Below are 21,288 nucleotides of genomic sequence, written 5' to 3'. Positions count from 1 at the left end.
ACTTCCCCATGGAAGCATACAAGAAAAACAATGTTGCCTTCATAAATTCATTGTAACAAGGAGTGAATAATTGATATGTAAGTATTCCTTTAAATCCTGTTCTGGTTCAAACTTCATTTGCATGTCACTAAGACCTCCTTTCCCCTCATTTAATAACTGGATTAAAAGCAACATTCAGACACATTAAGCTTGCACAGTGAGACATAGTCCATTGTTGTTAAAAAAACTAATTAAACTATTTTGATGGCGTTAATTAAGTTCTGTTTTTGTCTGGATCTCAGCCACCAGGAATTAATGTACTACTGAAAATAGTCCCCACAGATATTCTAGTAATAAACTTTTTAAAAGGTTGACACATTAAATACGAAAGTCCCACAATGAGATAATGAATAACATCTGCCATCCTCCGCTTGGATGTCATCCTGGATGTAGCAGGAAGGACAGAGCAGTCATTAAATGTAACACCGCTCTGTATTTCTGAGCTGTTTCATCTCAGCTGCTTTGGGACTTAAAGTAAATCTCAGAGGATCCTTTGGACTTATAAGTTGCCTATATGTTTTGTGGATTTATGTTTTTTTCTCTCTGTGTATTTGGATTAAATTTTACACTACCTGGTTTTTATAGCTACACGATGCATTTAGTGACTTCCAATACCTCTAATTTCCTTTAAAGATAGCTTTTGTTTGCTTTATATTCTCTCCAACAACATATAGTCATGATTCAGTTTCCCCCTGTGACCAATAACATCACTGTGAGACCCAGGCTGTATGTGAAGGAAAATGCATTCGATTTTTAGCAGATGTGACTGTAGCTTTTTTTCAGACCTTGACCTGTGCAGTGTCAGTGCTATCGCTCTTCTTCAGATAATTAACTGTCTTTTCATGCGGACCCACATATCTATCCTAATCTCAAATGCGATACTCCGTGGACAGATAGGATTTATTACCGTTTAACCGTCCATTTAAACCATTGAGCTTCTGTATCTCCTCTAAATTCTGCTTTATTTCCCCTAAGAACAGTCTCCCTGCCGTCACACATGTAAGCTGTAGGACAGCTTACATATCCAAACACTACTCATAGATTTTTACTACAAGCAAATTCATGCACTTTATGTATGGAAGATGAAAAATTACTAAGTTTCAGTCAATAAATAATGGAAATAATTTCATATTTCTTCTTGTATTTCTTTAAACATTTATTTGAATTATTTATACATTCATTTTTCTACAGTATTATTTACTTATTCCTTTTTTTATCTACTTTTTTATATTTATTGATACTCATGTCATTTTTCATCCTCCACAGTTAAGACATTTTGTGTGTACACCACAAAAATAGCATTTGACATTAAAAATACTGTACATGAATATCTATGCATATCTTTTATTATCTTGGTAGATGAGTCAGCAAAAGTACTATAATCAACCGCTGACTGCAATCCTTGAGCAGTTTTTATAAATTATGTCACTTGTCTTGGAGTGAGTAAATCTTTATATCACATTTTGGAATATTCCCAAATTATGGAATATTCCCCCCAATTTGGCTTATTCATGAGGGTGTCTAACATTGCGTGTAATATGAAATCATCACACTTGGAACCAATTTCAAAATTCCTACTCAGTTTGGAGGCCTGTTTACTTCACAAGCAGAAAATTAAAGTATTTTGCAGAATTTGACACTACTGCAATTGTATCTGGCATAAATCCAAAGATTACAGTCAGGTCTATAAACATATTTAAAATGGTAAAAATCAATCTGGGTAAACTGTGGACTTTTGCTCAGGAGGCAAACAACCACCAATTTATCATAATTTCACAAATGTGTGTTTTGAGGCAGCATATACCACTCCCTCTTTACCTTAGACTTACAAAAAAAGAATAATTGTTGTCATGTATTATATTGTAAGTAATGTTTTTTGAAGGATATTCTATAAATAAAAAGTTAGTATCACTCTTGCCTTTAAATAGGGTGTAACTTACAGCAGAGGGAGATGATGCACATAGCATGGAGTTTGTTCTCAGATCGGATGTACGAGCGCATGCAGATGACGAAGATGTTGCCGAAGCAGGTGGTGGCAGAGACCACCCACACGAAGACCCTCAGCACGATGTTAGCTAGCAGGTCCTCAAAAGACGAGATGCCGTCAGTGTTGGGTTTGCAGCTGCGCACGTGAGGGGCGTAGCCGCAGTACTGGAACTTCTTGAAGTAGCTGCAATATCAGATTCAAAAAGAAAGTAAGTTAAGCAAAATATAAGGGAGCCTTTTTATTTACCTCTGCAAAGTTGGTTTTGTTTTCAACAGCCAAGCACACATACCACCCTCTTTCACATGGTTGTTCTTTTTTTGAAGTGAGGAACAAAGCTGAAACTCTGACTAAAAGCATCTCCAAAAACAAAAGAAAAGTTTGAGTGATTTTGACAGAGGATTTTTAAACTAAGGGCAGCATCTGGTCTGGGGCTTTGGAGGCAGTGAGCTATATCCAAAAAGCTGTTTGGAATAAAATGGAATCATTTCCTCTCTCAAAACTCTTATTCGCCCATTGTTTTGAGATATCTGAGATAAGTGATATTGATTTAAATGCCATTTATGGTGCTCACAGCATCTTAAGGGAAACGCTGCAAATTTTCAACCACCTTTGTGTCATCGAAGTGTGTGAAGTTTGTGCGAATAAACAATGTTCGGCTCCTCCCCTGCGCATCTTATATTACATTATTACCAGCAGCGTTTCAACTTGGCGCTGTTTAGCAGCTTATCATGCTGCTGCGGCGTACCTTAACACTGCGGATGGTTTTGTCCGGGCTTATTCTCAGCTGACATCACCCAGTGGCAAATCATACAGCCGTGAAAGGTGCCGATATCACTGCAAAAGTGGCGGTAATTGACGACTTAAGAATGACAAGGGGCTGCAACATTTATGGCAATCCATCCAAAAGCTGAAGAGATATTTGGGACTACTATCTTTGTGAACCAATCAACCAAGAGGCACATTTCTACCATCTGTAGAGCCACGTCGCCACCTGAAGAGCACCATGTTTCTCCTGGAACACTGTTTCAGTTACTCTGTTGACTTCACACGGCTCAAAGTAAACAGTTTTCTGGAAGTAGTTCTGATGAAAACATTTTACAACTCAATCTGTGTATAATGCACAATGACAGTAACAGGGACAGTGTTTCTGTGAACAGATGTTGCTTTTCAAAAAATGTCAATATCCCTTTTCATCGCTCTGAGACACAATGAATGAATTGTGATCATTGTGTCGGCACAGGAACAGAAACAGACTCAAGATCGGAGGCTGAGTGAGAAATTATGTCTTTTGTAGTTGAGGCGAACTGCCCAATTTAGACTCAAGACATTTTAGATGAGAAAAACAAATGGCATCTTTCTCAAACCCGATAGAAACTCTGCAGAATAAAGAGCTTCGAAGAGATTCAGCGATTGTATTCAAGGCTGACAGGGCAGTCATTTTCTTTTTGTTGCATCTTTTCCAAGAACTGCATGGGTGTATCTTGAGCTGTTTTACCCACAGAGAAGATGGATTAGACTGAGCTTGATTTAATCATCTCCCAGTTGGAAGTGAAGCCTGAGCCTCGATAAGATTAGCTCTGGATTGACCACTACAAAAACATGTGAAAGACCCACAGTCAACATGACGGTCCAGACCAAATGACACGGATTAACAGGACAAGCACAGACACTGGAGTACTTACATATGAGTCAAGTACTTGAGAGGTTCAAACATCCTCCGCTGTATGTTTCCAATTTCAATTCCTTCTATGCTCCTGGAGAATATAAAGACATATTGATTAAGTCGTAGTCATCTGCCACACACTCGCACAGAGACACATGACATTGTATTGATTCACACCTCTCCTACAAAAGGTCCCCAAAAGCACAATAGCTGTTTTCACAAAGGTTTTCCTCACCAAAAAGATTTTTAAGGACAACATGAGAAACATTTTTACCAGCGCAGGACATTTTCTTTCATTTTTTAAAAACAGATTTTGACTTTTGTGTGAGCTCATGTGTGTCTCAAAAAAGAGCACATAACACAATATCTGAATAAAATTGAAAAACCATCATTTAGCACATGCTGAGAGAATAATAAACTTGTCCTAGCTTATCAAGGCACCCCAGTTTTATTATCCAGGTTCATCACTCACTGCGTGTGTGTTTGCTGCTCTTCTGTACCTTCAAGCATATAACAGGAGAGCTCGAATGTCTCTCAACACAAAACAAGCCGAGTTTTCAATTTGCAGGAGTCAGTCAGTGTGCAGCAGGGTATACTTACAATGACTTCAATTTATAGAGCTTGTCAAAGTGGTCAACTTGGAGCTCCATGATGGGGTTGTATGATATATTCCTAGAAGATAAAAATGAGATATTCTCACTTTGACAACATTTAAGTGAATTCAATTTATTATTTACATCATTCTGTGTGTCAAAATGTTATATGCATGTTTCCTTCAACTCCCACAACTGTCTTGTATGACCCTCTGTTGCTTGTCTTAAAGATGTGCCCTTGCAATATTCCTCTTTAACTGACATCTTGTGCCTACTACTTAAAAATTATAATCCTTTAGATTTTCATGAAATCTGACCTTATTTTTAATAATATTTTTGGTCTGCCGTTTGACCTGAAAAAGTCAAATAATGTATTTTCAAGCAGTTATTATAAATTTAAATATTCATTTTTATAGGTGGTGGTTGAGTCTGCCAGTCCTGCATTGGATTAAGATGAATTACCAAAAGCCTGATTAATGGTTTGGTGCTTGTCTCGTTTGCTGGTGTCGCTCCACAGAAATGACGTATTTTCTGAGAAAAAGCGTCGCACAAATTGCACATTTGTGATGTCACAAACAACACCATATTTTGTCCTGCAGTGTGACTGGTCATATTGCTGTCAACACCATGGCGAAAGACGTTTTCAGTCCACACCAACTCAAACCTGCAGCCAATGTCTTTATCCAACACGTTCTCACTCCGAACTCGTCACATGGTGACACTCTGTCAGTGACCTTCTGCGTCAACTTGTGACATTTTAGGTATCCTTGTGTGTCAGCTGTTTACGCATTGGGATGCTGCTATGGTGATGTCAACAAATGCACATGGTGGGATGAAGGTGCGATGGGATTAGGCACCAAAGTCACAAATGGTTAGGTTTAGGCAAAATAGGCACATGGAAGGCACATGGAAAAAAAAACACACACACACACACACACACACACACACACACACACACACACACACGCACACACGCACACACACACACACACACACACGGTAGCGAACTCTTGACTCCCACACAAAAGTCAGTTGTTTGTGGGACCCATCCACCTCCCTGTCCATTAGCCTGATATGAGCACTCATGCTCCCTATCTAACGTGGTTCCTTTTTTACCTGACGCTGTCCTTCAGCCTTTCAGGGGCACACAACCAGTTTCGTTTGGCTGTGTTATCATCTGTCGCAGAAGGTGGCTTTTAGCATCACACTCCTGTGCGAAAGGTCACTGACCAAGCTTCATGGGAGGAGTTCAGAATGAGAACTGGCTGATGTGTCCACAGAAGCAGCCGTCTATCAGCAGCAGCTCCTGAGGAGCTGAGTGGACAGCAGCCGGTCAAACTGCCTTCATTAGCCTGACTGAAAGCTGAACCAAAACACTTTTCATTTCAAAAACTCGTGAAGAAATCAACAGTGTTTGTATTTAATGATTGCTTGATGGCATTTCCCAGCCCACCGTAGTGACTGAGGGGAATCTGCTGCGTACAGTCAGACTGGAAGCAGATCAATCAATATAGATATGGTTAGTTGATTAAAAACATATACATTAGGATAATTGTTTGATTTAAAAAGCTGTTTGTGCAGATCACTTTTCACTAAATGCAACAGAAATTGACTTGGACTGTAAAAAAACTTGTTTTTATCATGGAGATGACTGAAACCTCTCGCTGAAGCATACATTGAAAATGTTGCACTGCTCTATCATTTCTGTGAAGCGAAAGTCACTGTTCAAACTCTTCCCAACATATTAAGTTACCGCTAAGACAAACACAACATCCTCCTGCTGCTTCACATAAAGTGTTCAACTGGGAAAAAACAAGGTGGCTTTTACTGTGAGGCAGCCGCAAGAAAATGCACTCCGATGGTCACAGTGTTTAATCTGGATGAGTGTATTTTCAAAGATAAACCCTGTTATATATTCATGGAATAGTTATTATTGTTTATAGAATTGGACATCTCGATGTGTTTCTGTAAACAGAACTCACAGTTGGAGCAAATCCCCCAGCAAGACGAAGAGATTGGGAGGGATTGCCACCAGTCTGTTGTTGGACAGATCTCTGCGCGCCGGGACAAATCCACATCGGTTCGCCAAAACACAAAAAACAAACACATTTTGATGACTTGGTATCTGACAGATGCAAAGTAGAAAGTAAAAAAAATCTCTTTGATTATTTTAAAGTACAGGAGACAGAATGTATATCATACACACTGAAAAGATAAATTAAATACCTTTGTTTATATGTTTAAAATGTAGTTCACCTTTCTGATGCACCCACATTAGTCACAACATTCAGAGAGCTTTCCAGGAGACAATTTTTCAACCACGCAGCTAAAAACACTGACATCCTATAGAATCTGTTTCTATGTCTTTCACTTTATAATTTATATATATATTTACATAAACATGTTATACCAGCTCCCTGAGAGGAATTCATTTATTTTGACTGTCAGTATGTTTATAAAATTACTCTGAAAGTAATTCAAACTTTATCCTTCTCCACTGTTTTTGTCATGGCTGTGTGGACTCCACCATTTACTTGAGTTAGAACAATTTTTAAAATAACAGTGTTTGCTTGTTATCAAGTTTTTAATTGTTCTTGGATAATAATGGAGCTCTATGGCACATAGAGCCTGATACATCCGGATTTGGCTGCACCTGTTAGTTGGATCAATTGATTGTTGGTTTTGTTCTTTTTACTTTTTTTTGGCATAAAAAATACAGACCATTGCACAAAACTTTAAATTTTCATTTATAAGACAAAGAAATTGCTCCCTAAGTGTGATCTAACACTCATCTGCGTCATTTTAAAAGATAAACAGTTACACTTCTTCATGTGTTTCTTGAGGACAGGTTCAGCGTTCACTGCCTTGCTTTGAAAAGTATGTGAGCTTCTAATACACAGAACATGTGCTTTTATAAAAACGTGGTGTCTGTCTTAAAAACCTTCCCAGACTGTCCTTCAAAGATCCACTGAGGCAAAAAATTCAAAATCAATAAAGAGTTCAGAAGAGACTCATGAGGCTTTTATCAGCTACTAAAGTGTCTGAAAAGAATCCAACAGAAGTGCAGAAAATGAAAGAAACACAGCACTTTGCAAAGATCACAGACATTGTGCAATGCTCAGGAGTGTGACAACGACCTCAAAGTAAAGATCTGCAGCTTCCAACTCTTAACCTTATAAGTCAGTAAAAAGGAACAAGGTCTGCTGAAGTATTCCACAAAGCAAAGCACTGATACGAGCATTGATGTAAAGTTTAGATTACACCTGGATGTCTCACATTTCTACCATAGCAATGCTTTTTTCTGATACGAAGCCAACCATTCACGTAAATTATCTAAGGAATGAGACTGAGGGGAAAATCTGTAAAGATTACAACATTTTGGTCAGTTTGCTTCTTTTTTTCCAATTGTCTCTGACCTGAAAGAGCTTGAGTGTCAGCAATTATAACAGCAACAGCAAAAAAAACTCTGTAGATAAGTTCAGAATCTCACTAATTCCTCATTTGTCAAAAAATTTAAACGAATAATAGAAATTCAGTGAAGCGTTTATTTTAAATGTGAGACCATTAGACTCATGTTGAATCTTGAACATGGGGTTAGTTTTTGCTTGCAGCTTTTTGAAATTTTTATGGCCTAGAAATAAGGTTCCTGCGTCTTAAAGCTCACACTCTTTAATAAGTAGGGCTGGCAATACGCTATTATTATCTCGATACTGTGATATTCAACTATATTGTGTTAGATATCCCTGCTGAGTCATTATGTCCACATTACTGATGATTCATTGAAAAAAAAAAGCCAACTGTAAGATATTGCTAATCGATCATCAGTTTGAACTGTTTGAGAAGTAAACTGAATTTTCGTTTAAAGGCGCAATTCAGTCTTAAACGTCAAAGGCTGTTAAGAGTTGCATCTAGCCTGGATAATCTTAAACTGATACAGCTGTTGAAAAGACACACAGGCTGATTTATTTAAATTCTTTTGGCACTTTAATTTTGTTGACAGTTTATGCTTGCTATTGTACTTTTGGAGGAACAATTTCTTTCATAAATATTATGAATATATCATAAATTTCTAATTTCTTTCATAAATTATAACATATTATTATAACAAACATTATAACAATTATAACATAAATTACTACATTTGTGTAGCATCACTCTGTGTTGTTGTGATTGTGGGGTCCATTTATCTTTTAAATTAAAATATAAACAGGGATGTAAGACACTGCAATGTTAGCAGCTGAAGTAGGTTTGTGTAGTGGGGACAAAAATGTTATATTAAAGCTCTGCTGACGCATGTGCCCGCAGCAGTCCTCGTACCTCATGCCACCACTTCATAAGCCAGTGTCCCATTCGGGCCACCACGTTTAAAAAAAGTCTGGACTCACCAGTTTTAAAAAGCCCATTATCACAAATCACAATTTACCTCAGAGGGCCTCACAGCATTCGACATCCCTCTGCCCTTGGATCCTCACAGCAGATAAGGACAAACTCCCCAAAAAACCCTTTAATGGGAGCGAAAACCCAACAGCTAAACTATATTAAAATAATCCAAGTCTCACATCTCCACTCCCAAACATGTTGCATTACCTTGCCTTCAGCCCTGTCTGAAGGGGACTGAGAGTGAAAGCACAGATAAGCTTCACTTCTGGTTTTCTTAATGAAAAAGTAAGTAGTTAAAGTGAACGTGACATAAATAACTGGTATATAAACTGTCATTTTGTGGGTGAAATATTCCATGTGTCTGCAAGTGTAACAAATCTTCAAAATGATCCACCTTTAAAAAGCATCACTTCAGCTTCTTTTTGGCACAGTCCTAAAGTTTGTAATATTTTCCACACATTGTTTGCACAATCAAACAAAATGAACTTACAATTCTCCAAGCTTCTGCAGGACTGAGAAAGCCTGTTCGTGTATGTGGCTGATCCTGTTCTGCTGCAAAACACTGGAGAAAGGAGGCAAATAAAATATATACACACAACTTCTTTACTTTTTGACTTTCTTAATCACACCTAATAAACTGCCAGCACTGATTTCATGCGCAAGCTAATAATATGTTGAGAAACTGAGGCTCATTTGGATGCATCACGAAAATAAAGTCAAAATTTAAGAGCGAAAACTTTTTCTTTGCCATGGATTCAATTATGTAAATGTATACTCACAGGACTGTCAGCATAGTGCATGAGCAGAATGAGACATTTCCAATAGTTTCAATTAGATTTCCCTCCAAATCTCTGCAAGACCACATTACAAAATGCACACACAAAGAGGAGATATCAGTCACACACCACACAAACACACACCCACACACACAGACAGGAGAAACTCATCAAAAGAAATGTCGCATTTATTACAAGACAGCTTCTGATTTCCTGACATCCTACTTACAGCCAGTTCAATCTTGGCATTTCCCGGCAGATGTCATCCAGCTTTGTCAAAGAGTTGTTCAACAAAACCCTGTCAATCAGCGAGACACAATAAAACAAAATGTAGTGCATTTTCATCAAGTGCTCAAAGCAAAAACACTTCTTCAGTTTGAGGATTTCAACAAAAGATCTTAAAACCACAACATTTGATGTTTTGAGAAGACATTGCATCAAAGGAAAACAGGAAATGAGCTCTGGCCGATGCAGCTTCAAGTATAAAATAAAAACTCACAGCAAAACGAGAGAGTTCAGTCCTGAGAAGGTCATGGGGGATATTTGATGGATATTGTTATTTTCTAGGATCCTACAACAGAGAACAGAATACAGTTTCAGCGTTATTTGCAGAATATGAGCGCAGAGAAAACTTACGAGATATGTATGATTTATTAGCAATTAAAACAATGCAAGTAAAAGAGAACAAATTTATTTATCACACAGCTGGACTTCTCTGTAAAGGGCAAATCAATATCTACAGAGAGTAAAACTAAACCTAATCTACTATGCATGAAGGCTTTTATATTTTATCTTTCATTTCATCTGCTGCAGAATTTTCGGTCAGTAGAGAATAGACATACAACCACTCCAGCTTGTGCAGATCCTGGAACACCCCCGGCATCAGCACTGATATCTTGTTATAGCTCAGATATCTAAGAGAGGAAAGAAGGTTACCTGAAGAGGATGTTGGATAAACTAAGAGGAAAACTTGAAACATTCTGTTTTTATTGCATAGTTAAGTAGTATACAGTAAATTTCTAGTATCATAATTGCATTTTATAGTTTATACTTCTCCTATAATGTATGTGCATAATAAATCAAGCTTCTTCTATTATTTTTGTTGCATTAGATGCAATACAGTTATACTTACATTTATTTTCAGTGATTATATATGAAACTATCCTGTTTATACTGAATATCTAAAAATCTTTTCATATAATATTAAGCCAATACATACTGAAATATTACATATAGTAATGCAGCGGGAAGGTTGTTGTTGGCTCATTAAACGGGCTCACAGGCTCCAAGGGTAGGTTTCCATGGTGAATTATTTTTGAAAATAAGATTGATTTATTAAAACTTTGGCATCTTAAAGGGGGCATATTATTCTTATTTTCTTTCATTTATATCATGAGTTATAGTGTCGGATATTGAGTTTCAAATAATTAAGTAAATTTACATGGAGGTAATCCACATGAGCAAAAACCTTGGACTTTAGACCAATCTGTTTACACTATGTAGTCCACACTGCTACATCTAGCTACATGCTAACGTTGGGAAAACATATTATCTTGGTTGCCAACGTTGTAAATTTGATTGCGGATCATATTCCTGCTGGAACATGTCCAGCTGTGTTTAGAAGCTTTTGTTGGTGATCTTTAGCTACAGAAATCGCCACTATACTCCATTACAGTCATTTTCCCATTACAAGTACGCTGCTATATGTAGCTACATGCTAACTCACGAAAAAAATGTAAAATTGGTTGCCAACATCGTAAATTTCTCCCCGATTTCGGATCATATTCCTCCTGGAATGTGTGTATGGCTTTTACTGGTGATTTTTCACGGCAAAAAGTGGCACTATTTTCTGTTTCAGTCATTCCCTGGCTGAAACAGAGTACCCCAGGAACGAGCACCAGAACCCAGAAATAACATTTTTCCAATCCTAGTTCCCTTATCTTAAAGTCAACCGTTTTGTAAAATGGGTTTTTGGTTGGGTGCCTTACATTTTTCCCTACCATGTAAAATAAGTCATTTAATACCTCAAATGTGAGTTCTGAGGCATTTATACATCTTAAAAAAACTATTAAAACAAATTTAGTGTCATTAAGAACATCTTCCCCAATTCACTGTCAATGGAGCCGCTCCAGACTTAAAAAGTTGGTGACATCACAAATTTAGGAGTCGTTCATCTTTAATAATATTTCAGAATACTTGTTTCTATGGTAAAACATTCAGCTCTGACATTTTAAAGAAATTTATTGTACATATTTTTTGTATTCTATGTCTATTGACTTTTGTAGCTCTTTTTATATATTTACTCTTACTGTGTTTATTTCTTGCAGCTACACACCAAAGTAATTTTCTTGTATGTTAAAACCTACTTGACAATAAACTGGATTCTGATTCTGTGACACCACTAAGTACAGCCTATACAAGTGCTTCATTACTTATTGGTGTGTGTTAAAAAACTGAGAAAACTTACAGTCTTGTTAGATTATACAGCCCTCTGAATGCACCAGGACTGACATCTTGAATTCTGTTGTGCTGGAGATATCTATACAAAAAAAGCACAAAATAATTTGTGAAAATTTTTTATTCAAAATGAACAGCAAGAGAGACAATAAATAACCTTCGAGCCTGTCAGTTTAAAGAAAAAAAAAAATGATTGGTTGTTAAAGTGAGGAATAAAACTTTGTTTACATGAAAAAAATATTTATAATTAGGGATTTAAGTTTGTTTTAAAAAAAAAAAATTCAGTGTCTGAAATCATCCAATCATGGTCTGCCTAACACCTGGCATCTGTTATGGGACACAGTGAGCTCAACAAGCCTCTACTGACAGCTGTGTTTTGTCTCTGTGTGTATTTTACACACCTGGCAAGTCACTCTAATGTTTATTCATGCATATCTCAGGGAAGTTTTCAATCAGGTCAAACCCTCAGAGCAGCAGGAAGTTGACAGTCTGACACAGCCAAAAGGTTCCTGGCGGAGGTTCAGACCTAATTCTCCAGCCGCCACAGTCAGGGGGACTGTGCGAGGCTGATAAACAACGCGAGCTGGCCTTCAATGAATCAGTTCAGAAGAGTTGAATCAGAGGAGAACAATTGCTTCTGACAGCATTCCCAGCAGCTTTATAGACTTATCAGCTTTGTAGTTGTGAGACTCGTTTGTTGTATTTGTCACTCAAAGGCTGGTCATTATCCCGGCTCTTTGGTGTCTCATGAAGGCATTATGTTTTACTTAATGAACAGCTTAGGCACACATGCCAATAACACTGATTTATCACATATGGGACTTTTCAAAAGCAAGAATGAAGAGTGGATAAAGGACAACTCAACAAAGAAAGAAAAATAAGGTTTGAGGTCATTAAAATGTGGCATAATACTGTTATGTAACAACATAGGGTAAAATAATATGTAACTAATATGCAGTCAATAAGAAGACTCACAGTTTCTGAAGGCTCTGGTAATTGAAGAATGCCTTTGCTTTCAGCTTAAGAAGATGGTTCCTTTGTAGAGACCTGAAGAAGAAAAAGAGGACGAATATAGAGCGAGGTTATCGCCATGAACAATGCTCATCAAGATTCAGTGCTGCTGCATTTCAGCATGTGCATCATTTTCAAATCACATTACATTTTTGTCACTGGCTGTTCTCATTTCATGTTTTTAAATGTTTAAAATACCAACAATATGTACTTTTTCACTTGTAATTATACTTCCAGCGACCTAGTCATTACAGACTGGCCATCTTGGATCCAGAAGTAACACCCTTTTACCCCTGAATGTTGTAGCATATAAAGAACCTTTAAGGTACCAAAAAAAGCAAAGCACAGCAAAGAAAAAAAAAACAAAATTACCTAAAATCAACATAAAAAACACCCTCTTTGCGCTCAGTCAATTATCAGAAAGTTTAATCCGTCGTACGTCGTATTGTCTCAAACAGAGAAACAGTTGAATCAGCTGTTGATTGCAAAGCTTTTAATGGATTAAAGGCTGATTAAAGGCTCAGACGCTCACGTCATGTTGTGCACTTGGAAAAGGTCGGTTTTGGGACACATTAAGATTTTTCTCCAACATTACATCCTATGAAACACTTAAGGTGCTCTGAGGAGTAAACAAACAAGCTTTCTGAACGGATCACACAGCGCCTCATGCAGGAACATTTTGATATAATTATCTTAAATCTCATGGAAATCACTTATTTCAGTCAATAAATGCCGCCTGTTCATGAGCAGATTCAAATTCATGAGATCTGATCTAATCAATGTCCCTTAAATTGCAATCCGCGACTTCCTGCTCCATATCATTTATTCACAAAAAATGTTACCAAAGAGTAAAGCAGAGGACTTTCACACAGTGTGCTTCAAGTCCTATTAGAGAACTAGTCTATTAGAGAACCTGAAACAATCAGAAAGTATTATTAAAAGTTCAGCTGCCAATGATGTATCATCACAGCAGCGCTGCACTGTGACAGAAATAAAGAGTAATTAATTTAACACGAGGTTCAGTGCTTAACAACATCTTTCTAAAGCAGTGTCCATCACTCGTGTGAGTCATGTAACAGTCATAATAGACAAGTCACCCTTGTAGCCGACACTACAGTGTTGATGCTGCACCGTCGGGTGCAGCAAAGGATGATATGTCTGGTGTCCACAGGTATTAGACACTTACATTTGAAGCTTTTAAGACCTATTAGATTATTTTTAAAAAAATCTAAGAATGATTTTTGGAAAAATATAAAGGGGAAGTATAAAATAAATTCCACTAAGTGGAAGAAAATAAAACGACACAATGAGGTTCAGTTGTAGGATTCTAAGTCAACTTTCACACAAAATATATTGACTCATTTTGACAATAAATAAACAAATAAATATATAAATAAAAGATTGATAAGTGGAATTACACAGAATGTTTATGGCAATTAAAACCTCAGACATTCAAATGTAAGACTATTAATGACTTTTAATGCCTAATATTTAAAAGAATTAATTTAAGACATTTTAAGACTTTTTCCTGACCTGACAGTGAGGGAGCACATTGACACGAGTCACATCACAACACGTGTCTTAGTCATGTATTGTATTTTAATTAATGTCAGTACATATTTAAACACATTTAGACACGGTAAATGCATAATGATTTCAGTCAAAGTACTTCTTTTTTCCTCTGTGAAGAGAGGCAAACCTCTTGTTCATTAGGAAAATTTTAAATATGAAAAAATTGGTGAATGCTGAAAAAAAAATGCAAAAAAATGTTTTTTTTAATGGCTCGTACCATTGGTTCTTGAATGAGGCCCATTATGTGTGCCCTTAAGGCCAAATATTCATATTCCTTAAAAGCTTTGGGAATGTTTTAAACCTGCATTTTTCCTTGACCATCCTTTTTCTCTCTCTCTTTTTTTTTATCGGTGCATTGCTGCCACCTTTAATCTGTATACTGCATGAAACTGAGGGACATCAGCTGAAGTAGTCTCTTTCAGTTGTGAAATGGACAGTCTTAAAGAAGACCAAAACACCTATTTTATTTCCCAACACATCAGACGATCCAACTTCAGCAGTCAGCCTGCAGACAGATAGTCATTAAGTAGCAGCATTAAGGCTACCAAAAACCCTGAATACAAAACAGGCTCACTCTGAATTCATGGATCCTCTCAAACAGAACAGCATCTATCATGAGTAGCTATGAAAATGTCCTTAAATACACTTTTCAAACATTACTTTCAAACAATCAGCCTCATTTTTGGTCCGTTTCCCACCAGCTGAGTTAATCTAATCTCAGTCGGGATGCAGAAATGCTGAAAGTTCACACAGAGCAGAGCGGGTGAATAGCTGTTGGGGAACTGACTTTTAAAACTTACCACCCACTTAGTGTTTATTATTGCTTTATTTGTCTTTTCTTTCTTTTTTTTCTATTTCACATAACACAGTAATCTAACATTACATTCTAACATAACATTAGTTTGACTTCATTTCAGCCTGAACTAAAGTGGTGGATGCACCGACAGACCTACAAATTGATTCTTAAATGGATTGGCATGAAATTTGGTGTGGACATTAATGTTTCCATGAGGAAAAAACCTTGATGTTATTAGTGACTCTATAACTTTCTCCCATTATGCCACAATCAGGCCAGACTTTCAAATTTCATATCCTCTGGCTGAACACTCATACTGACATTACACTTCCTGCTCTTAAAAGGAAGGAAGAAAAGAACAACCCTTTTTCGGACGCCATCACCAGTCCCTCTTGACCACCATCAGGGAACAAATTGTTGACTTTTATGCATCTATTCTGTCATCTACCCAGAGCCATGTTGCCTGTAAAAGGAACAAATGAGTATGGCGTTTACCAGCCTGTGGTGAGAGTGCTCTTTTATCCTAAATTGAAACATAGATGAATCAAAAGTCTCTTGTTTTGGTCAGCTGCACTTTAATCTCACAGAAAGAGAGAGAGACCGGCTCTTTGAAAATTTTAAGGCAGTGAGGTTCTGAGGGAGGAAAAAGTGAGCTGACTCCAAAATATTATACAAGCCAAATATGCAGTGAAGCAAATGATGCAGTGCAAATGACAAAGCCTGGTAACGGTCTTTAATTTGGGGTTGTAGGTAGTGAAGGTTGTAGGGTAGTTTTCTGGAAAAGGCAAAAATAAAGGCAGAATTTAAAAAATACACTTTCTTCTTGCAGCTCTCCGCACTTTGTCCTGAGCCCCTCCCACCAGGCGACCATGGGTATATGCAAGCACTTTACACTGTCACCTGTTGTTTCCAATGCACTGATTCTTTTTTAATTTTATTTTGTTGTAGAGATGCGCGCAACACATTCGCTCAGCCTCACTCTCTCTCGATCTCTATCAGGCCACAAATGACAAAAGAATCAGCTGCCAACCATTACACAGCCATTTTAGGCGTGGGAATCACCCGAGACCCACAATACAATATTATCACGATACTGTCGCCACTTTACAATATTATTGCAAATTTAAATGTTTTGCAACATGCTTGTGATAACATATATTGTGATATATGTGTTTATTGCATTTTTTCACAATTTTTTTCAACATGTATTCATATTTTTTAGACTGTACAACTTTAAAGTGGGGCCGTCAAATGATTATTTTTTTAAATTGCAGATAATCACTGAATTTCAAAATTTAATCATGTTTTTATAATTACATTATATTTCAGGCTACCAAAAGTTTCATTTTTATTTTAAATAATCATGACTTTGCATAATAAAAAAAATCAAAACTTGGTGTCCCTGAATTTATACTATATTGCCACACAAAATATTAAGAATGAGTATATAATAGCAATCATATACATAATATAAATGAGTGTGTGAACAGATGAGGGCTGACTGTGTTGTAAAGTGCTCTGAATGGTCGCTTAGAGTAGAAAAGTACTCTTAAAGTGCATTATGTTTACTAAAATCTCTCAGAATATTAAACCTTAAATTAAAGACGTTTAGATTTTTGACTCCTCAAAAGTTAGAAACAAAGTGAGGGATGCTCTTACGAGACTTTCAGGGACAAACACGACCCATCAGCCGATTGTGAAGAGGTTACATAAGTGATTCATCTGTAAATATGGCTTCTCGCATGTTGTGACAGTCACAGCCGGAGGCTTCTTCGGGATTGACTGAGCTTTAGATAATGAAAAAGGGGTTATTTCTGACTCACATCATGGTGACATTCATCGCCACCACTGGGATGTCTCGAAGCTGTGCGCCGTCACAGTCCAGCTCCAGGTCTCGGCACTGGCAGAGCTCAGGAACGACACCCAGCACTGGAGAGAGTGAGGGGAGAGGGAAGCGACATCAGAGGGTACGCCAATCAACTGGTCACGCAGCGCCACAGTGTCAAGACTGGAGCTGTTTGGAAAATAGAAACTAGTACTGCTGGAAGAGGAAAACCCTGAGATTAGAGCAGCGGTGAAAACCTGTAAGAAAAATGTATGAGATTATTATTAGAGGATAAACACCGGTGCCAATAGCTAATTACAATAATCAGATTTCTCCAGATTTCTTATTGAATATTCCTGGGTTAAGCCAGCTTTGATTATCTATAATTAAATGCAAGATGATGAGAATTGGAGCAGATTGTTTAACCGGGCCTTTTTGGCTCCAGTGAGAGCAAATTATGTTTGAGGACATCAGAATTAGACACAGGCAGAAATTATTGAAATGCTCTTCTTTTATGGACAGAACTATTTTCATTAATGGACGTTTGCATGTTCAACTCCTCTCATAGCTAACTGCATGTTTTCAGAGTGACTAATGATGGAAGGCAGCAAACAAATAAAATCAAAAATACTGGATAAATTGGAATATCCTGAGGTGGGGAGATAAAAAATCCTATATTCACTGAGTGATAGGTATTTATTTTATCAAACACAATTAATTATGAATCCTATTTATCTGCTTCAGTTTTGCCTACGGTCAAATACACTCAATTTGTACCCCATTAAAACACTGTGTGTCATCACAGTGTAATGACACACAAAGTTGTTAGTCACTATGTCATCTACTTTAACCTCACAAGTATTAAATCCTTTGAACCTTGAGCAACCTTGTTTCTTTCAAAAACATGGGAAAAAGTCAATGAGAAGCAAAATATTAAATATTCCACATATTACAAAAAAATAGTGAATTTAGAAATGTATGTTTTTAAATCCTTGATGTAAAAAAGTGTTACAGAACTATTATAATCTTTTAAGCACGTTTTCCAAATCCTGTTGAATTTTTGGGTAATTTAATTTATTTTTTATAAATAAATAATTTCCTGCTATTTTTGGTACATTTCTTTTGTTGCTATTGCCCTCTTTTTTTTTTTTTCCATGTTTATGAAAGAAAAGTGTTTTGCTCATGTTTAGGATGAAAAAAAGGACCACAGAATTAGTCCAAGTTTACCCTCACCGAAGCCAAATGCTAAAAACTGTTATTAACCCTGTCAAACATGGATTCACATCAGTTTTCTTGTGCTGTGTTCAGACACCGTCCACAAGCTATTTAACTCTTTGAAACCAGAGAAAACTTCTTGGGGATTAAAAAAACATGCAAAAAATGAAAATGACCAACTTGGCAAGTAACATCCCACAAACTGCAAGAAATTAGTAAATGGTGGCCTTTTCTTCTTTTTTTTTTCCTTCTTATTTTCAGGTAATTTACTTGTTTTTAATACTGTTAGTAGTAATGTTTTAACTTACTTCTAAGTTTTGGGCTCATTGCATTCTCACCATGTTTTTGAAAGAAACTGAACCAATTTTCTCAGGTTTTACTGGGTTAATTTCATACCAGAATATTCTTTTGAGATGCCTTTGGGCTCAGTTCCTTGATGGTATTCAACATGGCTCTTGTCATAAAGCAGCTCTATTTTAAGGATGCTTCTAACAGAAAGGGCATTTCATCTGGGGGTCACATGTCAACAAGAACCAAAAAAAACCCCAGTCAAACTGTATTAATGTGTCTTGAGTTCTGCGTTGTGTATCTGCTAACGTGAGCAAGGCTTTGCTATACCAAACCTGAATGAGTGCATGAGAATACACCATGACATTTAGACATTACTTTCATCATCCCAGTGGACAGAAATGCTTACGTCTGGCAGTTTTATTGTAAGGTATGACTGTGAAAAAGCTCCAACATCAGCATTCAACACAATAATATAAGAGTTCCTGGAAATAAAGAACAGTGGATGTCTTTGTGGCTACATAAGCCAGTCTGAAGTCATTTAAAATGCTGCAAATGAACTTATTCTTAGGCTCTCATACAGCTGCCGTGCAATGCGCTCCCATGTTTTGCACATCTATTCTAGGTTTCCAGAAAATGACAAAAAGGTAGAGAAGGAATGTTGAACATGTGTTTTGTACAAATCTTGCAAATCCCACTACCATGAAAGCAAATCCCTGCAGTATGTATTTTACATAATTATGGACCTTTCAAGCTTGAAAGAGACTGATGAACGGGAAAAAAAGAGAACAAATTATGATTTGAAAGTCATTCCTAGAATCACGGATTCACAGCTATGAATCCCACATTGACCAGTGTGGTAATGCATAGGGTGACTATATCTGTTTTTTGTAAGAGATGATCACTGCGAATGTGCTCTGAATACAGAACGTCTTTATTAAGGGACAGAAAGAATAAAAGAACAAAACACTGGCTATCTCTCTGGAATTATGTGGCGTCAACACAAGCAACTGTCACACCAACAGAGCTTCTTTCAAAAAAGACAATTAACAGCCCTGATTGAGACTCAGTGTCACCAATTTCACACTGTGGAAAGAATTCTTAAACAAGAACAGACTAATCTCTTAAAGTGCAGATCTCAATCCCTGAATTAAATATTATCATCACAAATAATGTCACACCAGAGAACAATTGTAAGGACTACCACACAAAAAGTGTAGCTATATAGTGTGAAATAAATAATGAAATGTATGGGGTCTCAATTAGTTTTGAGTTTTCATCAAAAAAATGACATTTTGGACAAAAAGCTGAGAAAATTACATTTTTGTAAAAGAAAGTCATTTCAGAAAATAATATTCTCTTTGAGTTAAAGTGGAACTATAGAGTGGGACATTCCTAAAAATGTCAAGAAGCGCCACAGCTACAGAGCAGTCCCTAAGTAAGGGCTTTATCGCGACCTATGCACATTAACACGTTGTTCTGCTTGATATCACTTTTTTTTGAGTTTGCTTATCTAGACAGTGCATGTCCTGTGGAACATGTGTGTGGATGCTTAAAGCTGAACTCAATTTAAAACCATGGTGGAAAATGCAGAAATACATAGCTGAAATTGCAGGAATATATTACAAATTTCCATAAATATCTGAAAAACTGGCAAAAGTTCATGTTAACTGAAAAATGTTAAAAAGAAGTGTTTAATATTTTGAGGCATGCAGAAGCATCCAAACTAATTATTTGGGGGAATAGTAAAACAAAAAGCTGGGTATCTGAGTGCAAATTGACCAAAAACTATCTTTAAATGTGAAGTTTTAACAGAGTACTCACAGCAAACGTTGGACTTGGTCCCAGTGTTGTAGCTGGGCGTTCCAAAATACTTGTCGAAAAGATGCGGCCATCCATTATTATCCCCTGGAAGAGAAAATATGACAAAGACAGCAATTAAAACTCATCCACTGTCCTTCAAAACCAACATCTGTCATTAGGGTAACATTCAAGGTCTTTAGACCAAACAGCACACAGTTCCTTCTGCTCCTCGCTCTTTTGTGATAGTCCCATTTGTTGCTGTGAGCAAGATGAAGGTCATCCTGTTGCTTTATGTTGGCTAAAGGTACATTCAGTATCAAACATGAAGTTTGACCTTAAACATAATAAAAGCAGTTGGGGGCGCATAACTTAAAAAAATACACCTCATATAATGTTTATATGTTGTCACACAACAAATATGTCCGACAGAGCCATGACTACAAAATGAAAGGTTGTTTCACAGCCTCTGGCAGCAGCTTTTTGTAATGTTACTTAATGCATGACATTGCAATGTGAATCCAACAACATAATTTGAATTTTACTGTTTTATGTGAACTGCATATATTCTAATCCTCACTTGCAGAAAAAAAAATTGCAGAGCATTGTTCTCTAGCCTGTTCTTTTTTGTTCTAAAATTTCACTATGCAACCCTGTCCTGTGGGTGATAAATTCAGTCCAGACTTCCCTCTGTATCACGGGTGATGAGGAAATACAGTGAGTGCTGCTGGGCCGAGCAGTAAGGAACAACAACCTTACCCACATTTAAGAGTTCTTTCCGTGGTTCCAATCTAACTATACCAAAACATTTTGGTGGAAATACAGCTCAAATGTGACAAGTGGTGCTCTGCTGTAGGATTACTCTCACATCTTTTCTTTTTTCCCT

At 36.9% G+C, this 21,288-nt stretch overlaps 1 protein-coding gene across 1 annotated transcript in view; it reads right to left on the bottom strand.

Moving 5' to 3' along the window:
- Positions 1-21,288, bottom strand: part of rxfp1 (relaxin family peptide receptor 1) — a 71,045-nt gene that overhangs the window by 6,939 nt on the left and 42,818 nt on the right. Inside the window, exons 4-16 of the mRNA XM_042492897.1 lie at positions 20,427-20,510; positions 17,098-17,203; positions 12,871-12,942; positions 11,906-11,977; positions 10,281-10,352; positions 9,938-10,009; positions 9,668-9,736; positions 9,442-9,513; positions 9,153-9,224; positions 6,265-6,336; positions 4,290-4,361; positions 3,709-3,780; positions 1,980-2,209 (exon numbers count right to left, since the gene is read on the bottom strand). Coding sequence (XP_042348831.1) covers positions 1,980-2,209; positions 3,709-3,780; positions 4,290-4,361; positions 6,265-6,336; positions 9,153-9,224; positions 9,442-9,513; positions 9,668-9,736; positions 9,938-10,009; positions 10,281-10,352; positions 11,906-11,977; positions 12,871-12,942; positions 17,098-17,203; positions 20,427-20,510 — 1,137 coding nt within the window. The remainder of the gene's footprint in view (positions 1-1,979; positions 2,210-3,708; positions 3,781-4,289; positions 4,362-6,264; positions 6,337-9,152; positions 9,225-9,441; positions 9,514-9,667; positions 9,737-9,937; positions 10,010-10,280; positions 10,353-11,905; positions 11,978-12,870; positions 12,943-17,097; positions 17,204-20,426; positions 20,511-21,288) is intronic.

The sequence above is a fragment of the Plectropomus leopardus genome, chromosome 9 (genome assembly GCF_008729295.1).
Source record: "Plectropomus leopardus isolate mb chromosome 9, YSFRI_Pleo_2.0, whole genome shotgun sequence".
Lineage (NCBI taxonomy): Eukaryota > Metazoa > Chordata > Actinopteri > Perciformes > Serranidae > Plectropomus > Plectropomus leopardus.
The sequence above is the reverse complement of the archived record's forward strand: the minus strand, read 5'-3'. Positions and strand labels throughout refer to the sequence as shown.